The sequence below is a fragment of the Euprymna scolopes genome, chromosome 2 (genome assembly GCF_053919585.1).
Source record: "Euprymna scolopes isolate OS-2025 chromosome 2, ASM5391958v1, whole genome shotgun sequence".
In the NCBI taxonomy this organism is placed as follows: Eukaryota; Metazoa; Mollusca; class Cephalopoda; order Sepiida; family Sepiolidae; genus Euprymna; species Euprymna scolopes.
Genome location: NC_136483.1, coordinates 193,609,687 through 193,626,725, shown reverse-complemented (window position 1 = coordinate 193,626,725; position 17,039 = coordinate 193,609,687). Strand labels below are relative to the sequence as shown.

General features: G+C 30.7%; 1 protein-coding gene across 2 annotated transcripts in view; it reads right to left on the bottom strand.

The window, feature by feature from the left end:
• LOC145300888 (piwi-like protein 1) overlaps positions 1-17,039 on the bottom strand; it is a 105,001-nt gene that overhangs the window by 63,713 nt on the left and 24,249 nt on the right. The window contains exon 1 of one of the 2 annotated variants that reach the window (XM_080144526.1): positions 11,176-11,319. The exons of the other annotated variant lie outside the window; for it this stretch is intronic. Within the exon in view, the coding sequence (XP_080000652.1) occupies positions 11,176-11,292 (117 nt within the window). The 5' untranslated portion in view covers positions 11,293-11,319. Of the gene's footprint in view, positions 1-11,175; positions 11,320-17,039 lie in introns of those variants that run through there. 2 annotated transcript variants of the gene reach the window in all.

Sequence of the window (17,039 nt, the reverse complement as noted above, 5' to 3'; positions counted from 1 at the left end):
GGCAGTAACCTGGGGCATTCGCTGGAGACCGAGTGACAACCCAGATTTCCAATGTTCTCCTTCTTCCCCATGCAACAGCCGTTAGCCATTGATTCCTCGTTGGCATCGGCCACTGGTGTTTCCTGCAATTTGGGTGACAAACTGCCTCCCCAAGATTGAAACTGCACACTTCCAGTGGAAGTCTGGTTAGTACTCTCCCACCTTGGACTTTCTATCCTCCCTGATCCTTCACAACTAGTTGGTGTGGCACCAGTCAATGTCATGTCCTGAACCATCATCCAAGCTTCAGCCTCTGTCCCATCGACGAAATATAGCATCCCTCTCTGTTCTACAAGTACTTTAATGGTGTATGTTCCGACGAGCTGCAAGCACTTGTACGTAAATACCCTCGACAAACCCGACAAGCAGTAAAATCCCATCCCTTCACAGTAGAGATCCCTAGATGTAAGAGAGCCTTCTACTCTAGTAGTTTCTTCCAGAACCGCTAGACTTTGGAACTCCCTGCCAGGTTCCTGCTCCCTCAACTGTACTGACATGCAGAAGTTCAAGTGTAACGTGAACCAACATCTTGCTGCCCAAATCGCCACCTATGTCCCTAATAGTAGCCCTCTACATCAATGTGGCAATGTGCCTGTTTTTGAGGTGAAAATGTAATGTAAAAAAAAAAAAAAAAAAAAAAAAAAAAAAATTAATTTCATTATTGTCTTTAAAATAAAAAAATTATATTTCTATACAAATTTAATAATTTATTTTGGAAATATAATCCATGAAGAAAATAAACAAACCACATTTAAGAGAAATCACGAGTTTAATATTTTATTCGCACTTTGTTGGGGTGTCAAAAATTCCAACAAAAATTCTGATACACCTAAAGGAGGGGGGGGGGTCACTTATTTGTGGACATTTTTTGCAGTCATTCACGACTGGCAACATTGACGTATGCAGAAAACGTTATTTCGAATGCCCATGACGTCACAAATCACATGAGCAAGACCACTAAATGGTTTCCTTTTTTCACCTTTTTTCCCCCTTAGCATTACAGGTTCGAACTTGGCTACTGCGGCTAATTTTTGTTCTAAATTCGCACGGCTATTTAATTATTTTTGATAGTGACTTTGGTTGCTTAATACCCATGCTTTTTTTTTTCTTACAAAATTTTGCTTCTGGCTGATGGCATCAAATTTTTGAAAAGTTATATGCCTTGCAATGTTCGAACACTGACGACGTCAGCAGGAGCTAAGCACTAAGCAGTTAGCTTTTTTTTTTTTTTTTTTTTTTTTTTGCACATTTTCCTCCTTTGCATTACAGGCTCGAGCCTGCCTGGCCACTAGGCACTCGCAAATGAACGTGAAAAACTGAAAAAAAGGAACGCATGATCCCGTGACGTCAGATTTTTGTTAACTATACGAACTATGAAAAAACAGAAGCGAATTAAAGATATTTTAAAACCTTTATCTTCTCCAAACTGCAATTAATAATTAATCTTTGTTATAATTTTGTTAGGTTTTAACATTTACAGTTTAATGATTAATAATATTTTAAACATTTGTATATTAAATATGAAATACAGTTTTGCTAAATATGTACGAGTGTTCATTTGGTTACTTACCGGCTTCCATACTTTTGTTTAATAAAAAGAAATTAGATATTGTAGAGGGTCCAAAAAATGTTTAATTTTTGTGAATATTTTTAATTGGTTTTAATCTGGCAATAAAATTGGCAAGAGCCATTTTTATAAAAAAAAATTAAATTAAAAATGTAACGGACCATTTTGAAATACTGGAATTTTAATTGTTTTAATCTTTTAATAATTAATTTTTCCAAAGTTTCTTTTTCTTGGCAATTCAACTGATAATGGTATATATTAATAAAAAAAAAAAAAAAAAAAAAAAAAAAAAAAAAAAAACGCTATATAAAAAAAAAAAAAAATTATATCAATGTTTTAATTGCAACTACTACAAGTTTTTGTGCAATACGTGTATTTAAATTTTTAAAAAATAATTTTTTTACTTATTTGAACTGTTTCATTAGAAATTTTGATAGATTTAAATATATTTTCAAATTTCGAAAAATAAATAGGGGGGGGGGGGGGGCACGCACAAAAAAAAAAAAAAAAATTCATCTGCGGAAAATGCATTTTATGCAATTTCGGTACTCATGCAGTGGTCCAGACATAGCTCAAAAATCCTAAAATAGCGTTATCCATTTTCAACACGGAGTCCGTTTTTATTTAAATATTCTGTATTTTTCACTTAACAGTTATAAGTATTTACAAACATTTTCAGAAATGACCGAATGAAGAAAACAGTTTTATACATATTTACATGTGTATCTAAAATATTTAAAGCTACACGCACTTTACATTCATAAAATAAAGTTATGAAAAATTCTTATATATCAAGTGTCTATAAGGATAGTTGTTTGGGCGGACATATGAAAGCGTATCCTGACCCCGCAATTTTTTTATGTTCGTTAGGGACTGCCAAACGATTGTGAAGATTGGACTGCATGTTTCCGTGACGTCAGATTTGTGCGTACTATACAGAACTATGGAAAAGCAGAAGCGACTTAATGATTTTTTAAAACCTTTGTTTATCTTCTTCAAACTGCAATTAATAATTAATCTTTGTTATAATTTTGTTAGGTTTTAAGATTTACAGTTTAATGATTAATAATATTATAAACATTTGTATATTAAATATGAAATACGGTTTTACTGAATGTTCTTATGGGCTTCCATATTTTGTTCGGTAAAAAGAGAAACAAAATATGGGGGGGGGGGACTACAAAATGCTTAATATTGTCCAATAATATTTTCAAATTGGTTTTCATCTGGCGATAAAAGCTGACAAGAGTCATTTATATTAAAACTTAATATTAAAAAAAATATTTAAACAATTAAAAATCTATGTTGTAACAGAACATTTTGAAATAATGGAATTTGAATAGTGTTTATCTTTTAAAAATTAATTAATGTTTACGAAGTTTCTTTTTCTTGGCAATTCAACTGATATATTAATTCGAAAAAAAAAAAAAAAAAAAAAAAAAAAATGCTATTTAAAAAAAAAAAAAAAAAAACATTAAGTTTATATCAATTTTTTTTAATTGCAACTTGAAGGTAAATTTTTGTTCAATATGTGTATTTAAATTTTTAAAAAATATTTTTTTACTTATTTGAACTTTTGTTTCATAAATAGAAATTTCCATAGATTTAAATATTTTGTTCAAATTTTGAAAAAATAAGGGGGGGGCACGCACTAAAAATATATATTTCCTCTCGTATATTTTACGAAAACTGCATTTTATATGTAATTTCATTCTAAAATGGATAATTATCGAAAATTTCACGAAAATCTGACCATTAGTTGATTTTTGCTAGATTTATTAAATACGGGTATGTTTACACGTTCGGAATATGGGAACGTTATTTTAAAGCGCCAATTAGGTAGTAAACACGATTTTCGTCTCGCAATTTCATTATTTTCGTTCGATGAAAAAGAATTTTTTTAATTATTATTACTGGTTTATTTTGCCCTTTTAAATGGCACAAAACTTATACTGATAATATTAATTTATAATAAAGTTACATCGTGTTACATATAGGGTGGAGTAATTCTGTGGTGACTTTTGGCAGTCCCTAATGTTCGTCTTTTTTCAGCGGATTATCAAATTATCACTAATCTACCAGATTATAAAAAAATTCGATACTTGTGCACTTTTGCCACCGTGCTGAAATAACATTTTGAAAGCCATTCTTAACATGGGTGAGGGTGTTTTGTAACTATTCTGTACTTCCACCTAACAATTTCATAAAAAAAAAAAAAAAAAAAAAAATCGTTAAGCTTGAATTTAACCTGAAAAAAATTTTTTTTTTAATAGCGCGGTGGCAAAAGTACGCAAGAGCCAAGAATCCAATATTTTAACATCTTTTAAGGGATGCTCCTTTTCTAATAGAACGTTCTAATAAACCGATCCCCCATTTTGGAAGCATCGACTTATTTCAGCCAAATTTCGCCAATTAAGGCTTTTTTATTTTAAATTTTTAGTTTACCGACCTCTCGGTATTTCCTTTAAATTTTTCGACTCTTTCAGGTTTTCAAGTATGCTGAAAACGAATATCGCATTTATTTTTTGCGCAAACAATTAGTTATCCCTTTATGAAGACATTCAGTATCCAACGTAATCACTATCAATTTACTGGCGGCCATCTTGTTTTCCAATACCCCAAAAAACGCCAGAAAAGGTCAATTTTGCCACACATCACTGGACACCCCTCCCCCCACCACCGGCGTTAACGAAGAAGAAAAAAAAAAAAAAAAAAAAAACTGGGTACATGAACCCTGCGTAAACATGGGTTGAATTTAATAGCTACTCCCTGGAGGTTTCTTTCACTTTCTTCGTATATATCTCACCCACCCCCTTTTTAATCGATCGTGTATTAGCAGTATCAGAAATTTTGTGAAAATAGCGAATAATTCCACCCCATCTTTCCAAGCTTATAACTCCTCGAAAAATGCAATTCAAGCCCTAATTTTTTTTTTTTCAATTAAAGGAGCAAGGACCAAGATTTCATTAAAAAAAAAAAAAAAAAAAAAAAAAAAAAAAAACGTGTTTTTTTTTTTAAAAAGGTTTTAAACTTCGGACTTTACAGGTAAAATTCTACGAGAACACGATGTCCGTTTTTTTTTAAATTTGAATATATTATGTATTGACCCTTTTCTCTTCAATTTGTGAGTAAATAATTATGTACTTATCCGGGTCTAAATTAATTATTATTAGACATTTACAAAATTGGAGGCGTGAATTATTCGACCCCCTGTCTTTCCAAGCTTATAACTCCTCGAAAAATGTAATTCAAGCCCTAATTTTTTTTTCAATTAAAGGAGCAAGGACCAAGGTTCCATTAAAAAAAAAAAAAGAAAAAAGAAAAAACAAATAACGTGGTTTAAAAAAAAGGTTTTAAACTTCAAACTTTACAGGTAAAATTCTACGAGAACACGATGTCCGTTTTTTTTTAAATTTGAATATATTATGTATTGACCTTTTCTCTTCAATTTGTGAGTAAATAATTATGTACTTATCCGGGTCTAAATTAAGTATTTACTTTGTAATAGACACTTAAAAATTGGGATGGGGGGGGGGGGGACCGTGAATAAAAAAAAAAAAGTTTGTCTAAAATATTATATTCGATTTATTGGAAAGAACATAAAATTTCACACTGACCCTGAAAATATCGTAAAAATAGAATCAATAGAAAAATTTTGATAGATTTTTAAAGTTTAAAGATTGAAAAATATTGAGTTCGGAAAATTCATTACTGTTTAAAAAAAAAACAAAAAAAAATATTTCTATTACTTTTAAAACAACTGTAATAGTTTATTTTGGAAGTATAATCCTTAAAAAAAATACATAACCCACTTTTAACAGAGAAATTCCGAGATTTTTATATTGTATTCGCAGTTTCGTGTTAGGGGTGTCAAAAATTCCTACAAAAATTCTGATACTTCTAATCGTGTATTTGACATATAATCGGTGCGTTTTTAAAACAATATTTTTTTCTAGTGTTTGATTTTTAACTCTTTTTCCCAAACTTACCGTGTCAAAGAGAGTCGGCGCCATTTTTTACTTTCTAATACATCGGTAAATACTTTTTCGAGCTAAATAAACATGTTACATTAAATAAAAACACTAAAAACATATCCAGTGTGTGTGGTAGAAAAGTAACGAATTCCTTTGATAACATTTGTTTTGACAACTTTTTCGAATCTGTGTACAGTAATACAAACCTTTATTTAAAATTTAAGACATTATGCAGGGTCTACCTTTCCCGTGAAAGGCCAAAAACCGAAAATGAAGGGTTTTTTTTGTTTTATCGGTCAATGTCGATAATACACCAACGCACAAACGAATATCACATTCAAAATTGGGGAAGGGAGAAGATTCAATTATAGAACTTGTATAGTTATTAACAGGTGCTTCTGCAGTTGATTGACCTTTTTCTTTTCTTTTTATCATAAAAATTATTGTTTAATCATGAAAATGCGTGATTTCTTTTGAAAAGGTGAACCGGGTGAGAAAAAACAAAAGAAAAAAAAAAATAGTTAATGTTTTTGACTTATCTCCATAAAGCTTGGCCGCTTCAATTAAAAATTTGTGTAGAAGAAAAGATTTGTTTCACTTCGAATGAACAGATATCGTGACAGGTATTGTTGCAGGTACTCTGTCCGAATGCCAGGCCTCTTGACCCATTCTTTAATATCTAGCCAGAGACGTTCAATATTTCGTGTATGTATTAGGGTCTTGATGGTCCACAAATGTTTTGGAATGGTTTACGATTCTATATGTGTAAAGTTGGCCGAGATTATGGTAAGCTTTCCAACAATCACTTAAATAATGGAACCTGGCAAAACAAATTGTGTAACTAACGGGACTAAAGCTTCATTTCTCCGTTCGTCTGGTCCTGCCAGAGCGAGCACGAAACTACGTTTCGAAACTCTCTATCTCTCAAAAAAGCCAAATTTGGCTCAGTTTTCTTCCTGTTATATTTTCTGCGAACAATCAACGTTTCGTCAATTTGGGTGCAACACTGAAAATTGGGTGCAACAGTACACTGCAACACTGTTGCAGTGTACTGTTGCACCCAATTTTCGCACATCTCACTACAGAACGACCGCCAGTCAACCGCGGAACGGCTAGAAATTTGTAAATTCTCCAATGTTTTGTGATCCCACAGGTGGCTAAGAAAATGGTTAATAAATAATATCTTCCAGCACAAAAAAAAAATACATTATACCACTTGGGGGGGGGGGGTCTAACGTAGGTTTTAATGCATTTCAATTGATCTAAAACAGTTTTCGCGAGCAGTTCACAAAAACAAGCACCAAACGTTTTTGTGTGTGTGTGGGGTGGGGGTTCAATTATAGAACTTGTATGGCTTAAGTTTTTCCGTATGTAACGTACCGACATTTACCATTAGAATACCATTTAACATTTTTAGGAAATTTAACTTTTCTGTTTACATTAGGGTATGAGGCGGGGGGGGGGTAGTAATTTTATTTTGGCTTGAACTTTGCGTTTTTCGAATTATTTTGTTATATACATTTTTCGGGATTGTATTACTGTACACAGATTCAAAAAAGTTGTCAAAAAACAAATAAATGTTATCAAAGGCAAGATAAGTTACTTTTCTACCAAACTGGATATATTTTTTGTTTTTTTATTCAATGTAACATGTTTATTCAGCTTGAAAAACGTACATTCTTTACCGATGTATAGGAAAATTCAAAATGGCGCCCGATTCTCTCTTTGACACAGTAAGTTTGAGAAAAAGTGTTATAAATAATAAACTAGAAAGTTATGTCACTGTAACATATTGAGCGAATTTCTAACAGTATTTTGTCTAGTTTATTATTTATAACACTTTTTCCCGAACTTTCCGTGTTAAAGAGAGTCGGGCGCCATTTTGAATTTTCCAATACCTCGGTAAATACTATGCTTTTCGAGCTGAATAAACATGTTACATTGAATAAAAACACAAAAAATATATCCAGTTTGGTAGAAAAGTAACTTATCTTGTAGGTACGTGAAAGAAAAATTCAAAGTTAACATATCTCAAAATGGAACAGCTCAGCAGAAAGAGTATGCAGAGACCATTCTAATGATACTTGAACCACCTCTGTAGGACAAATAATAAGTTACAACAATTCTAAAGCTGAAATTTGAGGCTAATTTTTTACAATAGAATCAATGGATTACCTTAAAGTTGTGACCGATATCAAGATTTTTCACAGTTATTTTGTCATAACTTATTTCTTGTCCGATTTCAAAAAGACAAATATCACTGGAGAGCTTATTGAATGGAGAACAAGAAAAATATATTTTGAAAGTTTATTAATGAATTATTTACAAGATTAAGAGGTGCAGGGGGATGCTGGGGCGGAAGATGCAGTCAATTACTAAGGCAATATTACATCCCCGCATATGAAGTCTGCTGCTAATTCTGATTTTTTTTATGTCAAAATAAACTGCAGAAAGCACCGTTTTTTTTTTTATTTCTCATCATACAAACACCAATAATTTTTTTTTTTTTTTACATTTCTCATGAACTTTTAGCATATAAATTAAAATTTCGGGTTTGTATTACTACTGTACACATAGATTCGAAAAAGTTGCCAAAAAAAAACAAATATATAACAAATAAATGTTATCAAAGGCAAGATAAGTTACTTTTCTACCTAACTGGATATATTTTTCGTGTTTTTATTCAGCTCGAATACAGTGTTTATCGATGTATTGGAAAATTCAAAATGGCGCCCGACACTCTTTAACACGGTAAGTTCAAGAAAAGATGTTATAAATAATAAACTAGACAAAATACTGTTAGAAATTCGCTCATTATGTTACCGTGACATAAGTTGGCATATATTCGGTGTTTTTTTAATAGTATTTTGTCTAGTTTATTATTTATAACACCTTTTCCCAAACTTACCGTGTTTAAGAGAGAGTGGCCGACATTTTGAATTTTCCAATACAACGGTAAGCACTGCATGTTTTTCGAGCTGAATAAACATGTTATATTGAATAAAAACAAAAAATGTATCCAGTTTGGTAGAAAAGTAACTTATCTTGCCTTTGATAATATTTATTTGTTATATATTTGTTTTTTGACAACTTTTTCGAATGTGTACAGTAATACAAACCCAAAATTTCTTTTAAATTATTAAAACTTTTAGAATTTAAAGTTCGCAAAATGTGTATAATAAAAAATATATTCATGAAAGTTTTATTTTTTAATTTTAAAAATAACTCTTGTATTTTTTTTAATTGTAAATTTGTTTATTAGTTTATTATAGAAAAAAAAGCAAAGTAACAAAATGGAAGAAAAAAAAAGCAGCTCGATAAAATGATAAAATATTCTGCCGGGGAGAAATGTTTTGGTTTAAAGAAAGTAAAATAATTTAAATCCTAAAAGTTCATTATGCTGAAATAAATTTTAATAATTTAAAAGAAATTTTATAGCCAGCCGTAGTTTAGCGTCATTGCAGTTGTTGGAAAATATTTGTAAACAAAGTGCGTAAGTTAACGATATGGCGTTAGTGAAATTTTGAAAATTTTCGTAACGGCTTCATATTTTAGGTAAACTCAAAACAAATGAAGGTAAAGTCATATAGGCTTCATATTTCGCACAAATAAGGTTTAATATCTATATTAACGAATATATATAGTTTCAAAACTATTACAATTTACCTTCAGGTCTAATAATGATGATTTAAATGACACAAAACTTCACTTCAAAATTTTTTACACTTCTACTGAACGTATGGAAATAGTTCAAATACCAGCATGTAGCGAAACATGTGTGCTACCTCCATCAGTATCCCTCCTGCGGTGTAGTTAACCCCCCAGATATAGGTGGTAGGGGCAAATTTATGACATACCTCAGTTCACAGAATTACGGCTTACTCAAGTTATCAATGCCACTTAACCCTCGCAAAAGCCTTGGCATTTTCACATACCTATATCTTGCCTTCGATAACATTTATTTGTTATATATTTGTTTTTTGACAACTTTTTCGAATCTATGTGTACAGTAATACAAACCCGATTTTGCTATATTTTTCACGTTCGGAATACTTACATGGGAACGTTAATTTAAAGCGTCAATTATGTAAACAATGTTTTCGTCTCGTAATCATTTTCGTACGATATAAAAACATTTAATTATTTCTAGTTTATTTGGTCAATTTTTACGAGCTGCCCCAGCGTCTTCGTTCGTAGAAAATAGTTTTTGTAGATTTCGGTGTACTAAAAATGAATCTAAACCGTTTCTGTCGCAAAAAAATATTTTTCATGATATGAAGAAATTACTTTTTCGAAAAGTGGGTGATCACTTTTCCATATAAAAGTAACTTAAAATGAGTACCCACTTTCTGGCTACCTGAGAGAGGGGGTATGTTTTTGTGTTTATTGGCTAAAAAGTTTTTGATTTCTTTTGCATGGTATCTGAACTCTGGGACTATTTTCCATTTCACAGCCTAGCCTTCGTTTACGCTACGCGCGAGCATAAACGAAGGCTGTTAAATGTGCACTCGCGTACCAAACTGCCTTGTCACAGTGTAGTTATTGGCGAAAATTTAAAATTAGACGAAAAACAAGTAATTTTCCAAATATTAAGCCATGTAATTCTATATGTTATCACGGGTGGCCATTTTTGTATGCGTATATTTTTCCCTGAAAAAATTGCAAAAATAAAAACGAACAGAAAAACAGGAAGGGGTAATGCTCGCTCAGGTCCACCGAGTTTGGAAGTAATGGGTGCTAATACACTTGTTACCATGCTGAAATAACGTTATTTAGAAAGCCATTCTTAACATAGGACTGTGTTTATTCTGCACTTTCACAGAATTTAATAAAGATATCGTAAACCTTTAGTTTAACTTAAAAACACAGTACGGTAACAAAAGTGCATAACCACCAAGTAATGTCAACTATTTCACATATGAACGTATATAACAGAATTGGGGTTAAAGTGTTAATTAGTGGCCCGAACAGACATAATACAAACGGAAATAAAAAAATAAATAAAAAATAAGCAAAAAAAAAAAAAAACGGAAAAATACTGAGTAAATGAAATAAAACCTACAGCAATACAAATTTTCCTACTGAGCCAGTGACCCTACCCTCATATTTTCATGTGAATTAATTACGAGTCCGACTTGACACTTCTGTCGAAGAGTGTCAAGATTTTAAAATGTGGCCTTAATACTTTAGTCAGGCAACCAATAATCTAGACTTTTAGGTTATTCCCCCGAAAGAAAATGGTAATGCGACGTGTAAGAAAAAAATATTTTAAGACGTTTTCAAACGCTTTAAAAGCTTCAATATATATTATATATATATTACACACACAGTTTTTGTGTATCCATATTACCGCACTAAAATGTCATTATTTAGAAAACCGTCCTTAACATAGGGAGGGTGTTTTGTAATCATTTAAAACTTTCATCTAACAATTATTAAATATAGCAAAATTTGAATTTAACTTTCAATTACTATTTTAAAAAATAGCGTGGTAACAAATACATAATCACCATTTTCTTTAAGATAATAATAATAAAAAAAAAAAAAAACTTTTTGGATTAGCGTCATTAAAAAAAAAAAAACGTTAATACTTACAGCTAAAAAATTGTAAGGAACTTTCAGTAATGAAAAACATGAGAGAATGAAAAAATAAACCACAACTTCCGGGAACAATGAGGTTAACTTCCGGTAGGCAATTTTTCGCATTTTCATTGGATAAAAATAACAAAAACAACAGTTGCAGATTCAAAATGTTATTAAATATCTTAGTAATTTATACTTATTTAAGTAATAAAATTAAATTTTAATTTGTTTTATGTATCAACTAAAATTAACTTATAATAAATAGAAAACAATTTGCCCCCCCCTCCGAAAAACAACATGACGTTGTCAACACGTGGTTGAAAAAAAAAACAAAACAATTTCAATTTTTTTAATGAATCATTTAGCAATAAAAAATAAAATAAAAACACCCAATTAAATTTATAAGTTTTTATTACTATATAAGATACGTTTTTATAACAATATTTTCTTTTTAGATATTTTTAAACACAATTTTTAAATATTTATTTTTACTTCAAATTTACCCGCCAATGAGGATGAATTAAAAGTTGAAAGATATTTTTTCTATTTTACTGAGTTTAAATGTTTAAATATCCATATTAATAAAATTTTGTGTCGACTTCTCATGTGTCTGCGTGTATATTTCCCTTTCCCCTATTGTTGTCAGTTTTATTCAAATTTAACTGAATATTTATCGAATTAGGAAAAGTGCAATTACGCAAATTATTAAAATCCTATTTTTCAAAAATATCAAAATGAAATCTGCCAGAATGCATTTTAGTTTCTTCATTAATAACAACGTTTTCTAATTGTCATTATTGGTTAAATAACTTAATATTAAAAAAAAATAATTATGGTTGTATTTTATCTTTAAATAGCGGTGAAAATGCTGTATCACGTGTTGATTCATGAAGTCATTCAATATTTTATAAAAACGCACGTGTTTTAAGTTATACTTTATTGTGTCAGTGTCTGGCTTATATTGATGAATTTAGGTAATTTTGCTAAGGTCGGAAAATTATGCAAGTATAGAATAAATATCGATTTGAAATAATTACGTTATTATTATTATTTAGAAAGTAGAAATTTATTCTTAACATGTAGAGGGGAAAGCGTTTTGTATTTAATCTGTACTTTCACCTAACAATTTAATAAACAAAAATATCGTTAAAAAGTCCCTTGACGATTGCTGACGTCCCTATTCTGAATTTGAGTTCGTAGGGACGTCATCGGTGGATTGTTTCTCCTCAAAATAAATAATTGCACACTGAAATTAATTAAATTAAAAAACAAAGCAAGTTTTCTTCAAGCAATGTCTCCCAAATTTTTTTTTTTTTTATCCCATGGACCACTTCATTAAATTACTGAAAAAATACACTTTATAAAATCATTTATTTATTAACTGTGAGTAAGGCGGTTTTTAAAGTTTGCAAAAAATTGTATTTAATGCAATCTCTGCTCTTGGTGCTTTGAAATCAATTCTTGATAGTTGATAAACGTTTTATTTAGTTTCAATCTTAGCATTCTTTTTTCATTAACATCTAATTTGTTTCTCTTTTTTGTAAAGATGTAAATCATTTCGGGTTTGTATTACTGTACACATAGATTCGAAAAAATTGTCAAAAAACAAATATATAACAAATAAATGTTATCAAAGGCAAGATAAGTTACTTTTCTACTAAACTGGATATATTTTTCGTGTTTTTATTCAATGTAACATGTTTATTCAGCTCGAAAACCATACAGTGTTTACCGATGTATTGGAACATTCAAGATGGCGTCTTATTCTCTCTTTAACACGGTAAGTGTGGAAAAAGATGTTATAAATAAAAAACCGGTTAAAATACTGTTAAAAACTCGCTCAATATATGTTACCGTGACATAGGTTGACATATATTCGGCGGGTTTTTAATAGTATTTTGTATAGTTTTTTATTTATAACACCTTTTTTTCCATACTTTTTATAACACCTTTTTTTCCATACTTACGGTGTTAAAGAGGGTGTGAGACGCCATCTTGAATTTTCGAATACATCGGTAAACACTGTATGGTTTTCGAGCTGAATAAATATGTTACATTGAATAAAAACACAAAAAATATATCCAGTTTGGCAGAAAAATAACTTATCTTGCCTTTGATAACATTTATTTGTTATATATTTGTTTTTTGACAACTTTTTCGAATCTATGTGTACAGTAATACAAACCCATCATTCCTAGACATTTATGCTGACGACACTACTAACACTTCAAAGGCCATAAATGAACAAGTTCTCTCTGATTCTCTCTTCTCTGATCTTGATCACGTAGTGCAATGGGGAAAGAGGTGGCTGGTTAACTTTAATGCATTTAAAACCTAGCTTCTATCTTTCCACCATCAATCTGGCATCAATTGAAATGAATGACTCTCATCTTGAGGAGGCTCCATGTTTTGACAAGTTTCTGGGTCTGACCTTTACTTCTGATCTGACATGGAACACATACATCAAATCTGTTGCCAAACCTGCTGGAAAAATTGTGGGATCATTCTACCGATTCAGTAGATATCTCACTGCTGATGCAATTCTCTACCTGTATAAAAGCCAAGTACGTCCAAGGATGGAGTACTGTTGCCACATCTGGGCAAGAACTGTTAGAAGCAGCTTATCCTGCCTTGACAGAGTTCAAAATAGACTTTGTAGCCTAGTGGGGATGCCCTTTTCTCTTCCCTGCAACCTCTTTCCCACAGAAGAGATGTTACGAGCCTGTTTCTGTTTTATTATTATTTTCATGACAAGTGCTCGTCTGAGCTCCAATTCATGCACTCCCTCATTGACAAACTTTCATGAAAAACACTCATCTAGCTAGAATCACTATCAATAATTTCCTCCACTCTTTATCTGTGCCTAAACCTAAAAGTAGATTCCATGAACAATGCACGCCTATGGAATTCTGTTCTGTTTTCCTGCTTTCCAATTGACCTTAATATGGTCATCTTCAAGTCCAATGTGAACAAGTTCTTAAGTAATTTAGTTTACCAAATTTCCACTAGTAACGATTACTACGACATTTTCCCATTGATTACTGTACACTCATTAACCTTTATCCTCAAGTGGCCTCTGGGCTTTGAAAAGTTGTTACTTCTTTGTAAAAAAAAAAAAAATAAAATCTCACAGTCACAGAAAAAAAAAAAAAGAATCAACACACTCAAACTTGATTTTGAGCACTAGTCAGGTAATGTTTGTGGTTCCATACTTTGTTGCACAAGAAACTGCCAACATGTGGAACAAGAAATGGATGTTGCGCATGAAACCTTGTGCTTATGAATTAAGTCAGACAGTACTAATGCTAGGAACAACTTGCTGGGGCCGACTATTGGTGGAGTCATTCTTAACTCTAGTTGTTACCAAACAGTTCGTGGTTAGACTTAGTATCAATGTTACCTTGACACTTGACCTCAAGTGGATAGAATAGAAACTAAAAAGGAACACAGTGCATTTAGATTTGGTAATGGTAGTAATTTGCCATCTCTATATCATGTCAAATTATCCTGTGTGCTTTGTGGAAAAAGGGTAAATATCAGTGTTGATGTTGGTTCAGACTATCCTGTGTGCTTTGTGGGAAAAGGGTAAATATCAGTGTTGATGTTGGTTCAGACTATCCTGTGTGCTTTGTGGGAAAAGGGTAAATATCAGTGTTGATGTTGGTTCAGATGTTCCAGTGCTACTCAGTAAAAAGGCAAATGCAATTTTGGATTCTGCAAATAACTCAGTTCAAATGTTTTTAACGAAGCTGAAATTGCACCGCACTGATTCTTGAAATTCTTTAACCAAATCTCTACTAGCATCTGGAACAAATAAAATATATCCTATTTGTCAAAAATGTATATAAAAAAAGAACAGAAAAGATAAAATGAGAGAATGGTTTCATTTGCTTTATAGCATATCAATCACATATAAAAATCAATTTTTAAAGGAATTTTTTACTAGGAAAGAGGGAAGACGTCATCACTTTGTAATGTCATCTTTTAAAATAGAATACTTTATGATGTCATACTTTATGATGTCATACTTTATGATGTCATACTTTATGATGTCATACTTTATGACAATTATGACGTCTGTTAAAGTAAATGTTCCTTAAAGCTGTAAAGTTATTTAATCTAGAATAATTTATAGAAACAAAATGCAGACTTTAGATCAAGTGGAGGAACAAACATAAAACACGTGTGGAGATAATGAATTTATGTGTGAAACTAAAAATTAGAAAAGAAATCACATTCGCACCTACATTAGAATCTAGTACTAGTAATTAAATTTGAACAGTAAATATACATTTCGTTTGGTTTGGTTATTTTGTTTTATGACATATGAACCCTTTTCAAGTTATTTGATGCCAAATCTAATCATTTTGGTAAAAGTTTCTATGCTTCAAGTTCTTTAAATCTCCAACTATTTATTCATGGTGTTTCATTTGGTTGTATTTTAGAGGAAAATTGTTGTCCATGTTTCAGAGGCATAGAATAGGGATGGCAGTACACATGTTTGATATACTGACATTTTAGTTGTCAGAGTTAGATCACCATCAGACCAGACTCTATCTTGTAACTTTCCAAATGTGTCAAATGCCTTGCTGATTCTGTCTGATTTCCACATCAAGATTGCCATCATTTGATAAAGTACTACCAAGATAGACAAAATTTTTACAACTTCAAGGCGCTTTCAATAGATGAAGATATCAGGTTCCACATACAGTTCACCAGCAGCAGGAGCATACATAACCTTAGTCTCCTTAATGCTGTCAGTCTAAGGCAGGTACAAGCATTTGTGAAGAAACCCATCATTAACTGCATATCTACTGAGAGTGTTTCACCAGAGCAGCATCATCAGCATACAACAGCTCTCTAACAAACTCATCACTAACAAGTCTTTTGGCTTGGAATCTTCTGAGATTGAACACCTTTCTAGTCATTCAGTATCTAGTATAAACACCCATATCACAATTGTGGAAACCATACAAAAGCACAGCATAATGTTGGTGCAGTTATATTACCCTGCTTCACTCCATTATTAATGGAGAATTGATTTGAAATGAGTTTTCGTTATACCTTTACTTTATAGATCATGTTAAAGAACATTTTTTTGCTCTATCGTTTAAATTACAATCGTTTTAAAGAAAGTTTTTCGCTTTATCCAATCATTTAAATTACTATCATTTAAAGTACAATCATTTACATTTCAAATGTTTAAATTACAATCGTTTAAATTACAATCGTTCAAATTCCAATCATTTAAATTACAATCATTTAAATTACAATCGTTTAAATTACAATCGTTTAAATTACAATAATTCAATTACAATCATTTAAATTACAATCAATTAAATTACAATCATTTAAATTACAATCAATTAAATTACAATCATTTAAATTAAAATCATTTAAATTACAATCATTTAAATTACAATCATTTAAATTACAATCGTTTAAATTCCATTCATTTAAATTACAATCATTTAAATTACAATTATTTAAATTACAATCGTTTAAATTACAACCATTTAAATTACAATCGTTTAAATTACAATCGTTTTAAAGAATGTTTTTCGCTTTATCCAATCATTTAAATTACTATCATTTAAAGTACAATCATTTACATTTCAAATGTTTAAATTCCAATCGTTTCAATTCCAATCGTTTCAATTACAATCATTTAAATTACAATCATTTAAAATATAATCATTTAAATTACAATCATTTAAATTATAATCATTTAAATTACATTTGTTTAAATTAAAATCATTTAAATTACAATCATTTAAATTAGAATCATTTAAATTACAATCATTTAAAATATAATCTTTTAAATTGCAATCATTTAAATTACAATCATTTAAATTGCAATCATTTAAAATATAATC